The 21420-nt window shown below is 49.5% G+C and overlaps 1 protein-coding gene across 1 annotated transcript in view; it reads right to left on the bottom strand.

The window, feature by feature from the left end:
• MTA2 (metastasis associated 1 family member 2) overlaps window positions 1-15440 on the bottom strand; it is a 33076-nt gene extending 17636 nt beyond the window's left edge. Inside the window, exon 1 of the mRNA XM_073554655.1 lies at window positions 15285-15440. Coding sequence (XP_073410756.1) covers window positions 15285-15312 — 28 coding nt within the window. The 5' untranslated portion in view covers window positions 15313-15440. The remainder of the gene's footprint in view (window positions 1-15284) is intronic.
• Between the last annotated feature and the right edge of the window lie 5980 nt (window positions 15441-21420).

Below are 21420 nucleotides of genomic sequence, written 5' to 3' on the forward strand. Positions count from 1 at the left end.
TTAGCAAGTCCTCATAGCCCATAGGCTACTAAACAAAGCCAGACTCCATGCACAGTTCCCCAGTATGGTCTGCACGCCCCTATACATCACCCAAGAGTCTGCATAAGGGACAATGGCAAAAAACAGTCATACTGGGAGAACTTGCTCCCTGCTAAAAGAACACCTAGAAAGAAAACCCTTAGAACATGACAGTAACAAAAAGGTCAGGGAAAAAGACCAATAGATCAAACGTATGCACGATTCACACCATACTAATCAATAAATCTAATAAACCCACACTTAGTACGTCATCTCCACTATATGATCTATGATAGATACAAATAATAGTAGTCAATTAATCACAATACAAAGAAGGACAGGTGGACTCAGTATAGAAAAAAAACAACAGGATTTTGGGCCGCTTACAGTAAAATCTGTTTCTCTAAGCCTTCATTGGGGGACACAGGAACCATCAGTTTTAGCTTAGTGTCAGTAGGAGGTGGACACGGGTCTGCGTCTCCTCAAACCGACAGGCTCTTGGGGGGCGAGTGTGTAGGCGAACGGAGGCAGGACCGGGTCCGGATCACCTGAACACGCTTCTGTGTTAGGGGTTGGGGTCCTGCCGAACAGACGTATGAGGATACGGGGTGGCAGTAAACTACTCAGTCTCTGCGTGGGAGTACAGTTAGTGACTATTCATACTGTATCCCTCCGGAAACCTGAGAAGAAACGACGCACATTAGGAAGATAGCGGTCTCAAGAAAGACCCATGTCCACCTCCTACTGACACTAAGCTAAAACTGATGGTTCCTGTGACCCCCAATGAAGTGATAGAGAAATATAAAATCCCAGGTAATACCACATATGGCCTATGAAGCCCTGAGATGTCCGCTATATGCTTCCCGGCAGGCAGCGGAGGTTAGCACCCTAGATAACAAGGTTTTGGCGTCCCCGCTCCACAGCGGCTCCAGTCAGCCGCAAGACCGCACAGCAGCAGCGAAGGAGACTTTTTTGCAATGATACTGTATGCATCACCATAGAGAACATTTAGGGTGTGTGCACACATTGCGGATTCTGCTGCGGATCTGCAGCGGAATTGGCCCTGCGGATCCACAGCAGTTTCTGCTGCGTTGTACAGTACCCTTTTAGTCTATATGGGAAATGAAATCCGCAGTGCACAATCCGCGTGGATTTGCTGAGGTTTCAAATCTGCAGCATGTCACTTCTTTGTGCGAATTCCACTGCGGTCTGGCACCTGCTCGATGACAGGTGTCAAAACGCAGGGGAAAACCGCAGGCTAATCTGCAGAAAATCCGCAGGTCTTTCGACCTGCGGTTTTACCTGCGGATTGAGACAAATCTGCGTGGAAAATTCCGCAGCAGAATCCGCAGAGTGTGCACACACCCTTAAAGGGACCTGTCATGATGAAAATGATCTCTGATCTGCAGGAGGGATGTTATAGAACAGGAGGAGCTGGTCGGATTGATAGACATTTTAGGAGTGAAGAGTTTTAGTAAAACATGCATTTTAGTCATTGAAAAACCAAACATGGTCTAAGGCTATGTGCACACGCTGCGGATTCACCCGCGGATTTGTATCTGCAGATCCGCAGGTAAAACCGCAGGTAAAATGACCTGCGGTTTATCTGCGGATTGGCCAGCGGTTTTCCTCTGCGGTTTGACACCTGGAGAATGGAATAGGTGGCAAACCACAGCAGAATCTGCAGAAAGAATTGACATGTCATTTCTTTCTGCAGATTCAAAACCGCAGCTTTTCCGCAGTTGAAAAACTGCAGCATGTGCACAGCGGATTGTAAATCACACAGACTTACATGCTACTGTACACTGCTGAACTGCTGCAGATCCGCAGCGGCCAAATCCGCAGCGTGTGCACACACACTAAAGAAAGGCATGGTGCTGCTCCTGTGGGGGGAGCGCAATGTTTTTAACCTTGAACTACTCAAACCATGTGTTTCTACCAGGACGAAAAAAACAAAAAGACCCTGAACTTTGCGAATGTGCACACCTCTGCAAAATGCGATTTGCATGTACACCTGACAATTTTTATTACAGCCATTTATCCATAATACACTTGTCTGTACTGCTACACTACAGTCACGAGATAGATTGATAGAAAATTATATAATTTTGTAAAAGCAGTAAACTGAAAATAAATAAAACCCCCCACCACTATAAGGCTGTGTGCCCACAGTAGCATTTTTTAAGCGTTTTTAGGCGTCAAACCGCTTCAAAAACGCTTAAAATAAGCTTCCCATTCATTTTAATGCTTTCTGGCCTTTTTGTGCCAATGGATGCTTTTTTTACCGCTAAGGAAACGCTTAGCGGCTAAAAACGCAGCATGTTCAATAATCTTTAGTCGGCATTTTTAGCTATTTCCTATGGTCCAGAAGATGCGCGGAAAAAAAACACATCAAAGACGCACGTTTTTCTGAGCAAAAATGCGCAGAAAACGCGCAAAAAACGCGGAAAAACGCACGTTTTCTGGGAAGGAGTCCGGTTTTGTCTCAGGTTTAAGGCTGTGTGCCCACGTAGCGTTTTTTAAGCATTTCTGCAGCGCTTTTAGACAAGCGACTCTGCTGCAGAAATGCTTAAGCATCCAATTGATTTTTAATGAAAAACGCACATGTTGTACCAATGGTGCGTTTTTAACCGCTTAGCGGTTAACGCAGAATGCTCATTAATTTTGCGGAATCGCACGCAATTCTGCATACCATATATTGGCAAAAACATGCGTTTTCCCAGGAGCAGGGTGTGCGATTCTGCTCAGGGTTATTCTGCTTCAGAAATCGCTACGTGGGCACATAGCCTAAATGTTCTTTAGAAGAGATAGAAAAAAAAAAAAGGGGGGGGGGGACATAAAACAGAAGCCTAGCTAGCAGGCGTGGGTTAATAACGCAGCTACACAACACTTTCTTTCATCTTTGGTTACCTCTGTGCTTTTTATTAACTATGGCGACTTTTGTTACCGGCTCTATACCACTCTAAACTGATATCCTTCATCTTATATTGAGCTAATAAAATGGATTTTTAAGTCTATTGTTTACTAATGGTTGCCTAGGTTACTGACCACCTCTGCAGTCTATCAGCAGTAGCTGGTCTCCTAGACAAAGGGGCGCAGTGCTTAGAAACGCTTTTGCTAGAGAGTTTGTAAGCGCTGCTCTGTAGTCGGCTGGATCACCGGATCTGGCCAACATCGGTGCCCCTGCACTCATCCACACAGTGGGAAAGCTGAATCTGAGGGCACACAATTCAGGCCAGTGACCCTCTGATTCTGTTGGTCCCAAACTGTCAACCATTAGGAGGGCATCAACAGACGGCAATCAGAAAGCCGTGAGACAGGGGAGGGGAGACCTAATGATTGAACATGAGACTGGAACCAATAAAGAAGAAAGCATTTTATTTTTCTTCATTCTTGGTCTCATTACAGGAGCCATAGTAATTTTATTTTTTCACAGACAGTTGTAGGAGTTCTTGCTTTTTTTGCGGGATGAGTTGTATTTGTCAGTGGTAACATTTTGGGATACATACATGGATTGTGTTCTATGCCAAAGCAACCCGATCACACTGCAGGGGTGCCACTGGGCTGACAGAAGAAGCAATCTCCATCTGTCAAGCCCTGCATGTGCTGCTGTCACTAGTGACAGCATCATATGAGGGGTTAAACTGCTGGGATCGGTGAGAACGCTGATCTTAGTGGGCAGAGCAGGAGCTAGGCTGTGTACATAAGCAAATTGCACCGGTACAAAAGATGTATCAGCATGTAGAAAATATCAATCATGGAGCAAAAAGTGACGTGCTCAGCTCACATTGAATCCATGCATCAAATACCATTAAGGGGTTAAAGACAAGTTAACAATTAGAGCTGAAACCCTTCCATACATGGATGGAGGCTTTGGGCCATGTATACACTGCAGATTTCAGCATCCCAATCATTTGTTCTCATGCGAGATAAGTTGCTACCAGGGGAGTCTGCAACTGCTTATCCTGGTTTCCCCAGTGAGGATCCATGCAGCATTTTGGGGTGAGAACTGGAAGGAAAAGCTGTCAGTCTTTTGAATGTTGGGATGACTTCTCATGCAAGCTTCAGCCAAAAAAATGCATGCTCTCAGCCAGGCTGCCTGCAGGTTTATGCGGGTGGTGGGAGAGGAAGAAGCGTTTGGCTGACAGCTTCATCTTACCACAAAATTATCTGAATTCCAGCCTCAATATTAGAATTCCCATAAGTAGCAGCGCTGCCCGCCACTCTGAGTCACTGCTGGCATCTCTCCGCCTTCTGCCCGCCACTCTCAGGGTCACTGCTGGCATCTCTCCGCCTGCTGCCCGCCACTCTCAGGGTCACTGCTGGCATCTCTCCGCCTGCTGCCCGCCACTCTGAGTCACTGCTGGCATCTCTCCGCCTGCTGCCCGCCACTCTGAGTCACTGCTGGCATCTCTCCGCCTGCTGCCCGCCACTCTGAGTCACTGCTAGCATCTCTCCTCCTGCTGCCTGCCACTCTCAGAGTCACTGCTGGCATCTCTCCGCCTGCTGCCCGCCACTCTCAGGGTCACTGCTGGCATCTCTCCGCCTGCTGCACGCCACTCTGAGTCACTGCTGGCATCTCTCCGCCTGCTGCCCGCCACTCTCAGGGTCACTGCTGGCATCTCTCCGCCTGCTGCCCGCCACTCTCAGGGTCACTGCTGGCATCTCTCCGCCTGCTGCCTGCCACTCTCAGAGTCACTGCTGGCATCTCTCCGCCTTCTGCCCGCCACTCTCAGGGTCACTGCTGGCATCTCTCCGCCTGCTGCCCGCCACTCTGAGTCACTGCTAGCATCTCTCCGCCTGCTGCCTGCCACTCTCAGAGTCACTGCTGGCATCTCTCCACCTGCTGCCCGCCACTCTCAGAGTCTCCCCGCTGGCATCTCTCCGCCACTCTTAGAGTCACTGCTGGCATCTTTCCTCCTGCTGCCCGCCACTCTCAGAGTCACCGATGCCATCTCTCCACCTGCTGCCCGCTACTCAGTCACTGATGGCGTCTCTCCACCTGCTGCCCGCCACTCTCAGAGTCACTGATGGCATCTCTTCGCCTGCTGCCCGCCACTCTCAGAGTCACTGATGGCATCTCTCCGCCTGCTGCCAGCCATTCTTAAGAGTCACTACCATTCCCAGAAGCTTCCCATCCTCCGATAATTATTCCTTAAGTTGTATGTTAGCTGCCCTGCCGAGAAAAGCCCCATAAAACAGACAATTGAGAAATACTGGCAAGCCATGGTGCCAGCACAAATGGCAATGGCGATCAGGATTAGAATATAGAGCTGAAAACCAGCAAAAGGGAAAGCAGTAATCAGGAGCGCTGAACCTATATCACTGCACGCCAAACAATCGGAAGGGTAAAGAGGACACCATTGGCATCGGTGGGAAACTCTTCTAAATGCCTTGTTAATTAGGACTAGTGACTGTACCCCAGATAGCGCAATCATTCTCCAAAGGTATATCCAGTTGTTTTGCTTTTTTTTTTTTTTTATTGTGGAGACAGACGGTGTGTTCAAAACTCGCTACAGGAAACAATTTCTTTTTGAGGAGTTTTTCTTCTTTTTGAACAGTTTTCCCACCCAGCCTTTTGATTCCATCAGGATCTGCGTCAAAGTAGTGACGACAAATGTGCTTTTTTTCCCCCACAGCCAGGCATCTTTCAAAACGGTTAGTGGAAAGAAAAATAAAATGTGACTTTAGTCATTTTTCTGGCCTAAAATGCATCATGAATCAGTCTCACTGTCTTTTCTTTACATGCGTCTTCCAGTTATAATCCATTGTAGAATTGACTACAGAAACTAAATCAAAAATCCCATTTATACTGCCATTAAGTGACCCATTTAGACAGGCCGGTCACACTCCCGTGCGCAAAGTACGATTGCTTACAAAGAACATTGGGCTGCTGACAATTATGATTTGTAAAGGGAATCTGTCAGTGGGATCAACCCTCCTAAGTCATCTATATGAGCACGTAGGTCAGAGGAAGGAGAATACAATGATACCTTGATATCCGCAATCCGATACTTTATTACAGAGAAATCCACACTTTTCTTAGATACAAATGAGCTGCTAATGGGGTTTGGCACGAAAATTTCACTGGCTGCAGATTTGTCAATCTTCAGGGCATGTGCACACGGTGCGGATTCTGTTTCGGATCCGCAGCGGATTTGCCTCTGCGGATCCATTGCAGTGCCGCAAACAATGGATTTTAAAAACCGCTGTGCACACGCTGCGGAATTTTCCGTGCGGATTTACTGCGGTTTTAAAACCGCAGCATGTCAATTCAATTCTTTCTGCGGATTCCGCAGCGGTTTGACACCTGTTCCATTGTCTCTTCCCCACTATCCCATAGAATGTAAGTCCGCAAGGACAGGGTCCCCTCCCCTCTTTACCAGTCATTGTAAATTTGTTTACTGTTAACGATATCTATAACTTTGTATGTAACCCCCCTTCCCATGTACAGCACCATGGAATTAATGGCGCTATATAAATAATAATAATAATAATAATAGTCCAGGTGTCAAAACGCAGGGGGAATCCGCAGACAAAGCAGCAGGTAAACCGGAGGTCATTCTACCTGCGGTTTTACCTGCAAATCCACGCAGAAAAATCCGCACTGTGTGCACTCACCCTTAGAATGTGCACAGTGCACGCTGTCAGGATTCTCCGACACCAGGAGCAGGCGGTCATGTGAGTGCAAGTATGCAATATACTTACTCCTGGCCAAAATCTGACCAGACGTGAAATACAAGTGACTGCAGATATTAAGGTATCGTTTTATTCAGCTTCCTATGACCTACATGCACATATAGACAACTTAGGACGGTTCTGAATATCCTAGACCCCATTCACAAGTCTAAATTCCACCTAATGATAATTTGCATTTATGACTGTGGAAAGCTGACATGAGCAGGCCAATAATGGGCAGCGTGTGGTTACTTAGCTGGAGATGGCAGATCCTCCCGACCACTTCCTGTGCTCTGCTTACAGTAACCCACAATTACCGCATACAGTGCCATAAATCAAGAAGAGCTCGGGAGTTGCGCGAGTATGTAGACAAACTGTTGGGAGAACTGCAAAATCTGCGGGCTCTAGCTAAACAATGGGGCCCGGACAATTGATGGGGGGCAAATAACTCTGCACATACAGCACCTGCTGTCCAACAAGAAAACCCTGTGTATAACGTCAGAGGCACAGTAAGAGGACCCACAACAAGGCCTCATTCGGACTTTGCACTTGTTTTTTTTTCTTTGTGGGAAAAAACCCCCAACTCATTTTCATCAGTTTGTCCGCTTTACGATCAGGGATTTTCTTGTATAAACTAAACAAAACTGTGTGCTTCTCCAAATGGACGACCCATGGGTGCCCTCTGAGCGCGGCCTGTTATTTTCACAAACCATTATACTTGTATATGATCTGAAGCTCGGATTTAAAAAAAAAAAAAAAAAAAAACCATTTTAAAAAACATTTCTCTGTACTTTTTAAAGGGCAACAGACTGCAAAAAAAAAGTTAAAAAAAAACCTGGGACAGGTGAGAATACATAAGTGTAAGATTAAAGAGCCATTAGTTGGCGGTATACAATCTTGATGACAGGTTTTCTTGAAACTGCACTAAAGACGCAACAACCACTGAATTACCGACAGCAGATTAGGGTGGTTTCACATTAGTGCTTTTGTGCGCAGCGCATTGTGCGCATGCAAAAAAAGGCATCATGCGTTTTTGCATGAGTTTGCGTTTTTTAGGCGCATTTGTTCTTTATGGGTAAACCCAGTGTCCACACATTTTTACGACAAAAACGCATGTTCATCAAAACGCAGGTATGCGCATTTCCATGCACACGCCTGCGTTCCAATAGACTGTAATGCGTTTGTCGCATTCCGTGCGCAAGCTTTTTTTGACAAATTTCAGCGCACCCAAACATGCAACATGTTGCGTCTGGAGTGCAAAGGTGCACACGACTAAAAAAACGCATGCGCACGAAAACGCATACGAACGTGTGCAAATGCAAGACCATGCGCCCCCCATGTTAAAGATAGGGGCGCATGACGCATGGATGCGCCGCAAACGCTGCGGACAAGAACGCTAATGTGAAGCCACCCTTACAGAGACTAAGATTCACAGAAAACACATCCGGAGCATCCAAGGATCAGGTTGTGGATCCACCCTTACTTATTTTACTAGGCAGTCTGCACAAATCCTGCGCTCATATAGCAGTACATATTCCATGTCCCTGTAATAGACGCCTATAACACCTCTGAGAATAAAGAGGTCTCAGGTGCACCGCACAGAATCCATGCCCCTCATCTACAAGAGATATAGGAGCAGTTTATGTCCCCCTAGTGCACCGCTATCACCATCATAGGGGTAACCAAGCGCGTGTGGTCACCTCTGACCTGAACTCAGAGAGATTAGCCTTTTAACAGCTGCAGATCCTATAGATATGCCATAAAAATAAGTGCAATAGAAAAGCAACATCCTTGGACATGTGTTACATCTGTGCAGCAGAGGTGCACCTGTAGACCACCAAGATCCGCCACCAGACTTTACTACAGAATACTGTAAACAAACATTTTAAGAAAAATGGTGCAACAACAAAACTAATACCACAGTCATCGTAAGTGTGAACAAAGCCGTATCTACAAGTCGGGCAAAGTCGTTCTTAGGCACACACCATGTCTGTACGTTCAGGCTTCTTCCCATAAGAAAATCCTTTCATTATTTTTTTCAAGTTGTCCACTAAAAGACAAAGCATTCTTAATTGCTAAAGTACCCCACATAAAATACAAAAAACACTTGCCTCCCGGACCAGTGCCATTTCGACAATGTTTGCACTGTCTTTACACTGTCAAAAAACCACTGTAGACAGTCAGAGACTGTTCTGTTGGAGTTGGTATCTTTAGCAGTTACAAAGGTGTTAGGCTAGGTTCATATTGCATTAGAGCAGTCCATTCAAAGCATGCGTTAAATGGACTGCGCTAGCGCAACTCCTTATTTATGATCGCGTTATACGATCGCGCTAGCGCAGATGCTCTATCTGTGCTAGCGGTGACGGACCCTCGAACGCTGCAGACCGCGTCCGAGGGTCCATCACAGAATGACGGCACATCGCTAACGCATGCCGATTATGACATGCGTTAGTGATGCGCTACATTATGGCAGTCTATGGGTGCGTTAATGCCACTATGTAACGGACGAGTTCAAAGCAGCACCATAACGCAATATGAACCCAGCCTTATCCAGGAGTGGATAACTTCTTGAACCATCTAATCTATATGCTATGAGCGACAGCTCAGGGTGTCTCCTGCGGGAACTCACAAAGTCATGGTACCACTATGCGCGGCGGTGTGTTTATTCCCGGTGTTCAATCTGAATCGCTAATAATCAAGATCTGGAAGTGCCCCGGTGGATTCATTATGTTAATGAGGCAAACGAAGTACAAAGTATGAAAGGTTGTCCACTGTGCTCCTTTCTGGAGGTGTCCATATTTTCTGAGTCACAATAACATGTAGACCCTAAGGGTATGTGCACACGTTGTGGATTTGGCTGAATCCGCAGGTAAAATGACCTGAGTTTTACCTGCGGATTTAGTGCAGATTTCCTGTGGATTTCGCCTGCGTTTTTACACCTGCGGATTCCTATAATGGAAGAGGTGTAAAACTGCTGCAGATTCCGCACAGAGGATTGAACGCTGTGGAAAATAAACCACAGAAAATCTGTGAGGAATTTTCGGCAGCATGTGCACAGCGGATTTGGTTTTCCATAGGTTTACATGGTACTGTACACCGCATGGAAAACTGCTGCGGATCCACAGGGCCAAATCCGCAACGTGTGCACATACCCTAAGGCTATGTGCCCACGTTGCAGAAATGCTGCGGAATTGTCCGCAGCATTTCCACAACTCCCCGCCTAGCATTTTGCAAACTTTTTTAGCGACGGGACATCATCAGAGGTCATTCACGCAATGCAATTCTATTTTTTACAGGGATATGGTACCCAGGGCATGGAGCAGAGTCTCCTCTCCTCCAGACCCTGGGTACCATCTGCACATGAAGCGCTCACTTTACGCATGGTGGGCATAGCCACATGCGTAAAGTGAGCGTTTCAATGCAATCCTATGGCGGCGGCAGTGCCGCGATTCTGCAAAATCAATGGACATGCTGCTGATTTTTACGCTATGCGATTCCGCAGTGGAAAAATCCGCAGCATTGGCACAGCAACTGCGGAATCCCATAAGATTGCATGGGGATGCGTTTTGCTAGTGTTTTTTAAGTGTTTCCGCAACGGCGAAAACGCTTAAAAAAACGCAACGTAGCCACACAGCATAAATGTCCGTTTACACCAGCGTTTCTCAAACGCCAGTCCTCACTGCTCCCCCAACAGGTCGTGTCGTGGATGCATCAGGAATTCTCACACCTGTGCAATACTAAGGAAATCCTGAAAACATGACCGTTCGGGGCCTTGGAGACTGGCTTTTAGGAAACACTGGTCTAAATGGACCGAACAGCAACACAATTACTGATCACTCAATTCCTGTTTACATACCAATGCAAACGATGCACATTGAGACATCTATACTACAGTAGATCGCTCAGTGACCATCGTGCTCAGCAACGCAAGGCCAGTTTACACTGCACGACGTCCTGCCAAAAACGATCATCAAACAACATACAAACTCCTTGCAGATGTCGTCCTTGGTGGGATTTGCACCCAGGACCCCAGAGTGGCAAGGCTGCAGTGCTAACCACTGAGCCACCGTTATTCTGCCCAATCCACAGCTCTGACTCTACATGATCAGACTCATTGAAAGCAGCGCTCCAATGTTTGCTTCTGTGTGTAGCAGCTTCTAATTGTATACTTTCTAGCAATGTTGCATTAAAATAGTAGTAAGGAAATGTTGTGAATTCTGTGCAGTGTACAGCAGATTATTATACTTCCTGCCATTTTTTCATCCATGTAAATTACCGTGCTGTGTGGATTATAAAGGGGGTTTCCGGAAATCTTTAAAAAAAAAATAATAATTTGTCCAAGAATGTGATAAAATAAAGAAATAACCCCCTTTAAAGAGATCCTGACTGTTCTTAATCGCAACTGAAGTGTCATGCCGGTCAATCCCTTTATTCTGCTATGGTGTCTATGTGCTTGCTTAGGTTGCAGGCTTTTATTCATCAGTGTTATATATGCTAACAAGGTGGAACTAATCTGGAGTGTTGTCCCTCGAATGTGTCATCTAATCACGCCTCCCTGGTCATGACTGACAGCTCCAGATCAGCCCAACCACAATGTAGGAGGTGTGATTGGAGGTGATGTGAGCCGGGACAAAACTGGGGTAAGAGGGTTCCCCCGGACTAGTTCTGCCTCATTACCATATGCATCGCTGCAGAATAAAAGCACATTTCTAAAAGGTCTGCAACTTAAGCAGGATCCCTTTAATTATTTAGCCCTTGAATTCCCAATCGCTGTTCTGGTGATCGCTGTTCTGGTGATGCCCGTTCCATCATTCACATAACCACCTGCAGCCGATCACTGATCTCAGCAGTCACATGCAATCACCGCACAGGCCAATGATTGACTGCAGAGGTCATGTGAATGATAGATGAAACGGTGGAAGAGTTAAAGGGCAATTAGTGACAATGAGCGAATGTGCTCAGATAAGGAGTGTTATATGAGCATGCCCGGGTGCTGACCGAGTGTCTTCAGCCTTCTCAAATATTATGTTCGAGTCCCCGTGGCTGCATGTCTCGCAGCTGATAGGTAATCCCTGCATGTGTTACCGCCGTCTTATCAGCCGCAGGGACTCAATCTTATTACTCGAGCACGCCCGAGATACTCGAATAACACATTTTTTATTTCTGAAAACCTCCAAAACACCTTTAACCCCATAGTAACTGGGCAGTTTACAATTATCAAGAGTCATGGATGCCAAGAATCATGTCATCACAGGTATGCGATTTGCATAGTTCCGGTCACATTCCAACTAGACATGTCCGGCCTCGCTCAATACACTTTTACTGGCTACGTTGGTGCCCATCTATTCGGCAAGTGTATTCACACACCTGCCGGAGCTGGAGAATCCTCGCAGCGCGCACTGTGCATGCTGGGAGGATTCACAAGTCTGCAGTCATGTACAGTGACTTGCAGCACACTTGAGCCCCAAGCCTGGGCAACTCCTTGGAAGAAGAAATTGGTTTGTGTCATCATTTACACAGACCCATAACTTTTTTTTTTTCCTCTGGAGCTGTGCTTTTTTTTCCTGGCGTGGCGTGCTGTAATTTTGAATCACAATTATCTTCAGGTATAATAAAAAAAAGTTTTAAAAACTAAATTTAGAGCGAGTTACCTACAAAAAGTAATCCCCGGCGTTTCGCGGTATTCTTTTTCTGTTTACCCTTAGGGTACCGTTACACATAGCGATGCACCAGCGATCCCGACAATGATATGGATCCCTGGTACATCGCTAAGTGGTCGCTAGTGAGCTGCCACACAGGCAGATCTCACCAGCGACATCGCTGGGGTCGCTACTTACCTGTCAGACGCAGCGACCCTGACGTCCTCCCGCCCGCGTCCACGCGTCGTCACAGCAGGAAGCTGATGAGAAATGGTCCAGGACGTTCTCGCGCAACAAGCGATGAGCAGCAGGGGAGCCGGTCAGAGGTAAGTATCACATGTAGCGATATCGCTGCTACGGCACAAAATCGGTGACTTTACAGCGATATTGCTAGCGATATCGCAGTGTGTAACGGGGGCTTTATAAGTTAAAAATGAAGCAGATGGTTCCTCTATTTCATAATTTAATAGTACACATGAAAATTAGAAACTTTGTAATATATGTTATCAGAGAACTAACTCTGCTTCTTCCTATTCCTGGAACTGATCTTTTCATTCTCAGGTAAAATGTGTCTTCAGTCAATACAGATTTCTACATTACTGAGATACGAGATGACAGTTGGTGCTGATGAAATTCTATAGAGAAGAAGAGGAGCCATCTATACAGAAACTCATCAGCAGCAGTATTTGGAAAGTCTTCCCTGAATACAGATTTGAATTTTGATCAATTCCGGAAGGTAATTAAGCAGATTTCTCTAAGATCTATTATAAAGTCGCTTACTTTTATGTGTACTATTGATTAATTAGAAATTAAAGTGACGGCTACGCTTTAAATAACTTTATATTTTTATCTGACTTATGGAAATAGCTCTTCTGAATATGCTAATATTCTCCCCCCCCCCCCTTTAGTTTTAAAGAAGGAGAGGTGAATAGTTTTGTTTCTTCAGTTCACCTTTAGTCTCCCATGGTGGGCTCCGATCACTATTGTTAGAGCAGATTGTAGACCATAGCAGGCACCCGCCCTGTGTGGAGTGGGCCTGGCACCCAATTACATGACAGCTATACATGTCATCGGACATTGAGGCTGTGTGCCCACGTTGAGGGTTTTTTTTAGCGTTTTTGAAGCGGTTGTGCCAGATCAGACGCTTCAGAAACGCTTAGGCTGAGTTCACACGTGGCGTTTTTTTTGCGTTTTCGCGGCGGTTTTAACCGCGCTATTTTGCCGCGAAAAATAAGCATCCCATGCATTCCTATGGGATTCCGCAATGCTGTGCTAATGCTGCGGTTTTTACCGCGGCGGAATCGCTTCGCGGTAAAAAACGCAGCATGCTCATTAATTTGCGGAATCGCGGCGATCCTGCACCCATAGGAATGCATTGTTCCACTTACTTCCCGCATGTGGCTGTGCACACCATGCGGAAAGTAAGCAGAACAATTGCGGATGGTACCCACGGTCCGGAGGAGAGGAGACTGTCCTCCGGGCTTTGGGTACCATATCCCTGTAAAAAATAGAATTTAAAATAAAAAATATTGTTATTCTCACCTTCCGGCGTCCCGCGCAGCATTCCCGCCTCTCTTCACGCTCCCGTTCCCAGTAAGCCTTTGCGAAAATGCCCGCGATGGCGTCCGTTCTCGCGGGATCGCGAATTACCGCGAGACATCGTGATCCCGCGAGAACGGACTTCATCGCGGGCATTTTCGCAAAGGATTACTGGGAACGGATGCGCGGGACGTCAGAAGGTAGGATTAACACCATTTTTTTTTTTACATTCTATCATTTACTACTGATGCCGCATAGCCAGCCTCAGAAGTAAAAAGTTGGTCACACTCGTCAAACACTGTTTGATGAGTGTGACCAACCTGTCAATCAGTTCTCCAAGCGATGCTACAGATCGCTTGGAAAACGCTAGCATTTTGCAAGCTAAATACGCTTGCAAAATGCTAGTTTTTCCGCGGGAAAATCGCAGGAGTTTAAAATGCGATTTTCCCGCTGAATGGAATTCCGGAATTCTCGCGGTAATTTCCGCGAGAGTTCCGGTACATGTGCACTTAGCCTTAAAATAAGCTTCCCATTCAATTTAATGCATTTTGGCCTTTTTGTGCCAATGCATGCGGTTTTTTCCGCTCAGAAAACGCTTAGCGGCTAAAAACGCAGCATGTCCATTCTTTTCCGCATAGGTCCGCGTTTTTAGCTGTTTCCAATGTTTCCAGAAAACGCATCAAAAACGCGCGGTTTCTGGGAAGGAGTCCGTTTTTTTTGAACGGTTTAAAATGCTAACGTGGGCACACAGCCTTAAAGGGGTTTTCTACTAAAACTGTGCTTTCCTCGTCCACTCTGGGTCCGCTGCCGAGTCACCAATGCTGCTCCTGGAGTCGGTTATTGCCAAGGAGACTGTGCTGCAGGCAATCGCTGAGTTCAGCAGCTCACGCCATCTATTCTGACAGCTCAGTGCTGGACCTGGGGATGGTGAGTAAAGCCCTTTTTTGTTGTTTTAAATGGGAAGAGGTTCTCAGACACCAAAAAAAAAATAGAAAGACTCCTTATAAAAGGGATGTAAATCCGATTGCAAGTTTGGAAGGGGGAACATTCCGCAGACGCAGATTTTGCTGATTTTTCCATATTGTGGAGATGAATCAGAACAGAACCGGGACCAGAAACTGGGGGCGTTAAAGAGATAAAATGCCCCGGACAGAAATCAGCCCATTCACATACAGAAGATTCCAGAACATCACCCACTGCTAGAAGGGAGACCCCCGGGGGTCGTACAGGGACACAACATGCCTCGTGCGCCCCCTGCAGGCCGGGCAGGAAGCACAGTGAGGGGAGCAGGCAGCACGGAGGCCTGTGGCCGGTCACCGCGGCCCGCACTCCATTACAGCCGACAGGAGCATGGACGAGCAGCACACAGCCCTCCCCACAGTAGCCGAGGGCTGAGGACCCGGCACTCACCGCCCACCCGGTACATATTCGCCGCCATCTCTCGCTCTCCCGCGCACAATAACTCGGGGCGCCGAGTGTGCTTCCGGTGCCCGTGGTGGGGGCGGGGATAGAAGGGGGGATACTTCCGGTAAGAAGAAGAAGGAGAGGGAAGGACTTCCGGACAGCAAATAAGAAGAGCTGGTTGAAAGTATCACTTCCGGCGGGCAGCTCCGAACATACACGAAGACGGTTTACGGAAATAACCGAAAGTGCTCGACATCGGCCGTTGGTTAGCCTTGATAGCCAATCAGATTGATGCGTTACAATCACGTGGCTTATAATGACAACTCGAGTAAATGATGTTTACTGGAGGCGCGGGTGCAGTGTAGACGGCCCGTCACTGAGCGCAATGCAGCTGCAGTGTAGACGGCCCGTCACTGAGCGCAATGCAGCTGCAGTGTAGACGGCCCGTCACTGAGGGCAAGTGCAGCTGCAGTGTAGACGGCCCGTCACTGAGGGCAAGTGCAGCTGCAGTGTAGACGGCCCGTCACTGAGCGCAAGTGCAGCTGCAGTGTAGACGGCCCGTCACTGAGGGCAAGTGCAGCTGCAGTGTAGACGGCCCATCACTGAGGGCAATGCAGCTGCAGTGTAGACGGCCCGTCACTGAGGGCAATGCAGCTGCAGTGTAGACGGCCCATCACTGAGGGCAAGTGCAGCTGCAGTGTAGACGGCCCGTCACTGAGGGCAAGTGCAGCTGCAGTGTAGACGGCCCGTCACTGAGGGCAATGCAGCTGCAGTGTAGACGGCCCGTCACTGAGGGCAATGCAGCTGCAGTGTAGACGGCCCGTCACTGAGGGCAATGCAGCTGCAGTGTAGACGGCCCATCACTGAGGGCAATGCAGCTGCAGTGTAGACGGCCCGTCACTGAGGGCAAGTGCAGCTGCAGTGTAGACGGCCCATCACTGAGGGCAATGCAGCTGCAGTGTAGACGGCCCGTCACTGAGGGCAATGCAGCTGCAGTGTAGACGGCCCGTCACTGAGGGCAAGTGCAGCTGCAGTGTAGACGGCCCATCACTGAGGGCAATGCAGCTGCAGTGTAGACGGCCCATCACTGAGCGCAATGCAGCTGCGGTGTAGACGGCCCGTCACTGAGCGCAATGCAGCTGCGGTGTAGACGGCCCGTCACTGAGCGCAATGCAGCTGCGGTGTAGACGGCCCGTCACTGAGCGCAATGCAGCTGCGGTGTAGACGGCCCGTCACTGAGCGCAATGCAGCTGCAGTGTAGACGGCCCGTCACTGAGGGCAAGTGCAGCTGCAGTGTAGACGGCCCATCACTGAGCGCAATGCAGCTGCGGTGTAGACGGCCCGTCACTGAGCGCAATGCAGCTGCGGTGTAGACGGCCCGTCACTGAGCGCAATGCAGCTGCGGTGTAGACGGCCCGTCACTGAGCGCAATGCAGCTGCAGTGTAGACGGCCCGTCACTGAGGGCAAGTGCAGCTGCAGTGTAGACGGCCCATCACTGAGCGCAATGCAGCTGCGGTGTAGACGGCCCGTCACTGAGCGCAATGCAGCTGCGGTGTAGACGGCCCGTCACTGAGCGCAATGCAGCTGCGGTGTAGACGGCCCGTCACTGAGCGCAATGCAGCTGCGGTGTAGACGGCCCGTCACTGAGCGCAATGCAGCTGCAGTGTAGACGGCCCGTCACTGAGCGCAATGCAGCTGCGGTGTAGACGGCCCGTCACTGAGCGCAATGCAGCTGCGGTGTAGACGGCCCGTCACTGAGGGCAATGCAGCTGCAGTGTAGACGGCCCGTCACTGAGGGCAAGTGCAGCTGCAGTGTAGACGGCCCGTCACTGAGGGCAAGTGCAGCTGCAGTGTAGACGGCCCGTCACTGAGGGCAAGTGCAGCTGCAGTGTAGACGGCCCGTCACTGAGCGCAATGCAGCTGCGGTGTAGACGGCCCGTCACTGAGCGCAATGCAGCTGCAGTGTAGACGGCCCGTCACTGAGGGCAAGTGCAGCTGCAGTGTAGACGGCCCGTCACTGAGGGCAAGTGCAGCTGCAGTGTAGACGGCCCGTCGCTGAGCGCAATGCAGCTGCAGTGTAGACGGCCCGTCACTGAGGGCAAGTGCAGCTGCAGTGTAGACGGCCCGTCGCTGAGGGCAAGTGCAGCTGCAGTGTAGACGGCCCGTCGCTGAGGGCAAGTGCAGCTGCAGTGTAGACGGCCCGTCGCTGAGGGCAAGTGCAGCTGCAGTGTAGACGGCCCGTCGCTGAGCGCAAGTGCAGCTGCAGTGTAGACGGCCCGTCGCTGAGCGCAAGTGCAGCTGCAGTGTAGACGGCCCGTCGCTGAGCGCAAGTGCAGCTGCAGTGTAGACGGCCCGTCGCTGAGCGCAAGTGCAGCTGCAGTGTAGACGGCCCGTCGCTGAGGGCAAGTGCAGCTGCAGTGTAGACGGCCCGTCACTGAGGGCAAGTGCAGCTGCAGTGTAGACGGCCCGTCACTGAGGGCAAGTGCAGCTGCAGTGTAGACGGCCCGTCACTGAGGGCAAGTGCAGCTGCAGTGTAGACGGCCCGTCACTGAGCGCAATGCAGCTGCAGTGTAGACGGCCCGTCACTGAGGGCAAGTGCAGCAGCAGTGTAGACGGCCCGTCACTGAGGGCAAGTGCAGCAGCAGTGTAGACGGCCCGTCGCTGAGGGCAAGTGCAGCTGCAGTGTAGACGGCCCGTCGCTGAGCGCAAGTGCAGCTGCAGTGTAGACGGCCCGTCGCTGAGCGCAAGTGCAGCTGCAGTGTAGACGGCCCGTCGCTGAGCGCAAGTGCAGCTGCAGTGTAGACGGCCCGTCGCTGAGGGCAAGTGCAGCTGCAGTGTAGACGGCCCGTCGCTGAGCGCAAGTGCAGCTGCCGTGTAGACGGCCCGTCGCTGAGCGCAAGTGCAGCTGCCGTGTAGACGGCCCGTCGCTGAGCGCAAGTGCAGCTGCCGTGTAGACGGCCCGTCGCTGAGCGCAAGTGCAGCTGCCGTGTAGACGGCCCGTCGCTGAGCGCAAGTGCAGCTGCAGTGTAGACGGCCCGTCGCTGAGCGCAAGTGCAGCTGCAGTGTAGACGGCCCGTCGCTGAGCGCAAGTGCAGCTGCAGTGTAGACGGCCCGTCGCTGAGCGCAAGTGCAGCTGCAGTGTAGACGGCCCGTCGCTGAGCGCAAGTGCAGCTGCAGTGTAGACGGCCCGTCGCTGAGCGCAAGTGCAGCTGCAGTGTAGACGGCCCGTCGCTGAGCGCAATGCAGCTGCAGTGTAGACGGCCCGTCACTGAGCGCAATGCAGCTGCAGTGTAGACGGCCCGTCACTGAGGGCAAGTGCAGCTGCAGTGTAGACGGCCCGTCACTGAGGGCAAGTGCAGCTGCAGTGTAGACGGCCCGTCACTGAGCGCAATGCAGCTGCAGTGTAGACGGCCCGTCACTGAGGGCAAGTGCAGCAGCAGTGTAGACGGCCCGTCACTGAGGGCAAGTGCAGCAGCAGTGTAGACGGCCCGTCGCTGAGGGCAAGTGCAGCTGCAGTGTAGACGGCCCGTCGCTGAGCGCAAGTGCAGCTGCAGTGTAGACAGCCCGTCGCTGAGCGCAAGTGCAGCTGCAGTGTAGACAGCCCATCACTGAGCGCAAGTGCAGCTGCAGTGTAGACAGCCCATCACTGAGCGCAAGTGCAGCTGCAGTGTAGACAGCCCATCACTGAGCGCAAGTGCAGCTGCAGTGTAGACAGCCCATCACTGAGCGCAAGTGCAGCTGCAGTGTAGACAGCCCATCACTGAGCGCAAGTGCAGCTGCAGTGTAGACAGCCCATCACTGAGCGCAAGTGCAGCTGCAGTGTAGACAGCCCATCACTGAGCGCAAGTGCAGCTGCAGTGTAGACAGCCCATCACTGAGCGCAAGTGCAGCTGCAGTGTAGACAGCCCATCACTGTGCGCATGTGCAGCCGCAGTGTAGACAGCCCATCACTGACAGCCCATCACTGAGCGCAAGTGCAGCTGCAGTGTAGACAGCCCATCACTGAGCACATGTGCAGCCGCAGTGTAGACAGCCCATCACTGAGCACAAGTGCAGCTGCAGTGTAGACAGCCCATCACTAAGCGCAAGTGCAGCTGCAGTGTAGACAGCCCATCACTGAGCGCATGTGCAGCCGCAGTGTAGACAGCCTATCACTGAGCACATGTGCAGCCGCAGTGTAGACAGCCCATCACTGAGCACAAGTGCAGCTGCAATGTAGACAGCCCTTCACTGAGCGCATGTGCAGCTGCAATGTAGACAGCCCATCACTGAACCCATGTGCAGCTGCAGTGTAGACAGCCCATCACTGAGCGCAAGTGCAGCTGCAATGTAGACAGCCCATCACTGAGCGCAAGTGCAGCTGCAATGTAGACAGCCCATCACTGAGCGCAAGTGCAGCTGCAATGTAGACAGCCCATCACTGAGCGCAAGTGCAGCTGCAATGTAGACAGCCCATCACTGAGCGCAAGTGCAGCTGCAATGTAGACAGCCCATCACTGAGCGCAAGTGCAGCTGCAATGTAGACAGCCCATCACTGAGCGCAAGTGCAGCTGTAATGTAGACAGACCATCACTGAGCGCATGTGCAGGTTGTGTCTGCAGTATAGACAGCCTGTCACTGAGCGCATGTGCAGGCTGCAGTGCAGACAGACTATCACTGAGCACATGTGCAGTCTGGGTATTGGTGGTCCATCACTGACAGTGCGAGGACCCACTCAATCACAGCATAAATATCAAAAATTGCCCATTAAAATTTTTTGAAAACTTTAGTATCTTTTTTTTTTTTTTTTTGCATTTGGTATAAGTTGGTTTCAGTTTACCATTTGTTTTTTTATATAGCAAAAATTACACATTCGCCTCAGTTCATCAATCAGTTTTGAAGAACCTGACTTCTGCTGTGTTTACACCAGTCTCTGACAGCTCCGTTGTCATTTTGAAGAGTCGGTGCCACGTAAGTGTCATAAACTACGGCGGTGACTGCAGGACTTTTGTTGCGGTGACGCACGGCAGATGAAAGATGCAACAAATTTGTTAAAAATCCCATGTTTGATCCGAATTGGCGCTTCGTACTCCAGCGAACTCTTCATGTAGACTGGAGTGCACAGAAACCATGGATCACCATACAGGAACTCCATTATAGAGGTCCACAGTAATCTATACCGCCACCGCCATACAGTAACTCCATTATAGAGGTCTCACAACCTGTGGCAATCAGTGGCGGAACTAGAGTCCAATGGCAAAACTCCCTCTCCCAAACATTGGGCAGATGTTTGGGCCCTTGTATCATTATAATTCCTATAAGGACATGCAAGTTTTATCCCCTCTCCTATTATGTAGTAATGTCCCCCAATGAATTGAGCGCTTGAGATCTCCCCTGAGTGGCTCAATGATATTGAGGTCAGGAGACTGAGATGGACACTCCAGAACCTTCACTTTTGTTCTGCTGTAGCCAACGACAGTTTGACTTGGCCTTGTGTTTTGGATCGTTACCATGTTGGAATGTCAAAGTACGTCCCATGTACAGCTTCTGGGCTGTTGAGTGCAAATTTGCCTCCCGTATTTGCTGATAAGGTGCTGCATAAATCTTTCCTTCAGCTTTACCAAGTTCCCTGTGCCTTTGTAGCTTACACATCCCCAAAACATCAGCGATCCACCTCCATTGTTTACAGTAGGAATGGTGTTCCTTTCATCATAGGCCTTGTTGACCTCTCCAAATGTAACGTTTATGGTTGTGACCAAAAAGTTCAATTTTGGTCTTATCACTCCAAATTACCTTGTTCCAGAAGTTTTGAGACTTGTCTCTGTGCTGTTTTGCGTATTGTAGTTGTTGTAATGGCTTTCTTCAGGGACTCGACCATGCAGCCCACTTTTCTTCAAGTGCCTCCTTGTTGTGCATCTTGAAACAGCCACAACGCCAGTTTTCAGAGAGTCCAGTATTTCAGCTGATGTAATTTGTGGTTTTTCTTTGCATCCTGAACAATTTTCCTGGAAGTTGTAGACAAAATTTTTGCTGGTCTACCTGACCGCGGTTTTGTTTTCACAGAGCCCCTGATTTTCCATTTGTTAATCACAGTTTGCTGCTGACTGGCATTATCAATTCCTTGGATATCTTTTTGTATCCCTTTCCTGTTTTATACAGTTC

Source organism: Dendrobates tinctorius, unplaced genomic scaffold, assembly GCF_039654945.1.
Source record: "Dendrobates tinctorius isolate UK_male_01 unplaced genomic scaffold, ASM3965494v1 ptg000211l, whole genome shotgun sequence".
NCBI lineage: Eukaryota > Metazoa > Chordata > Amphibia > Anura > Dendrobatidae > Dendrobates > Dendrobates tinctorius.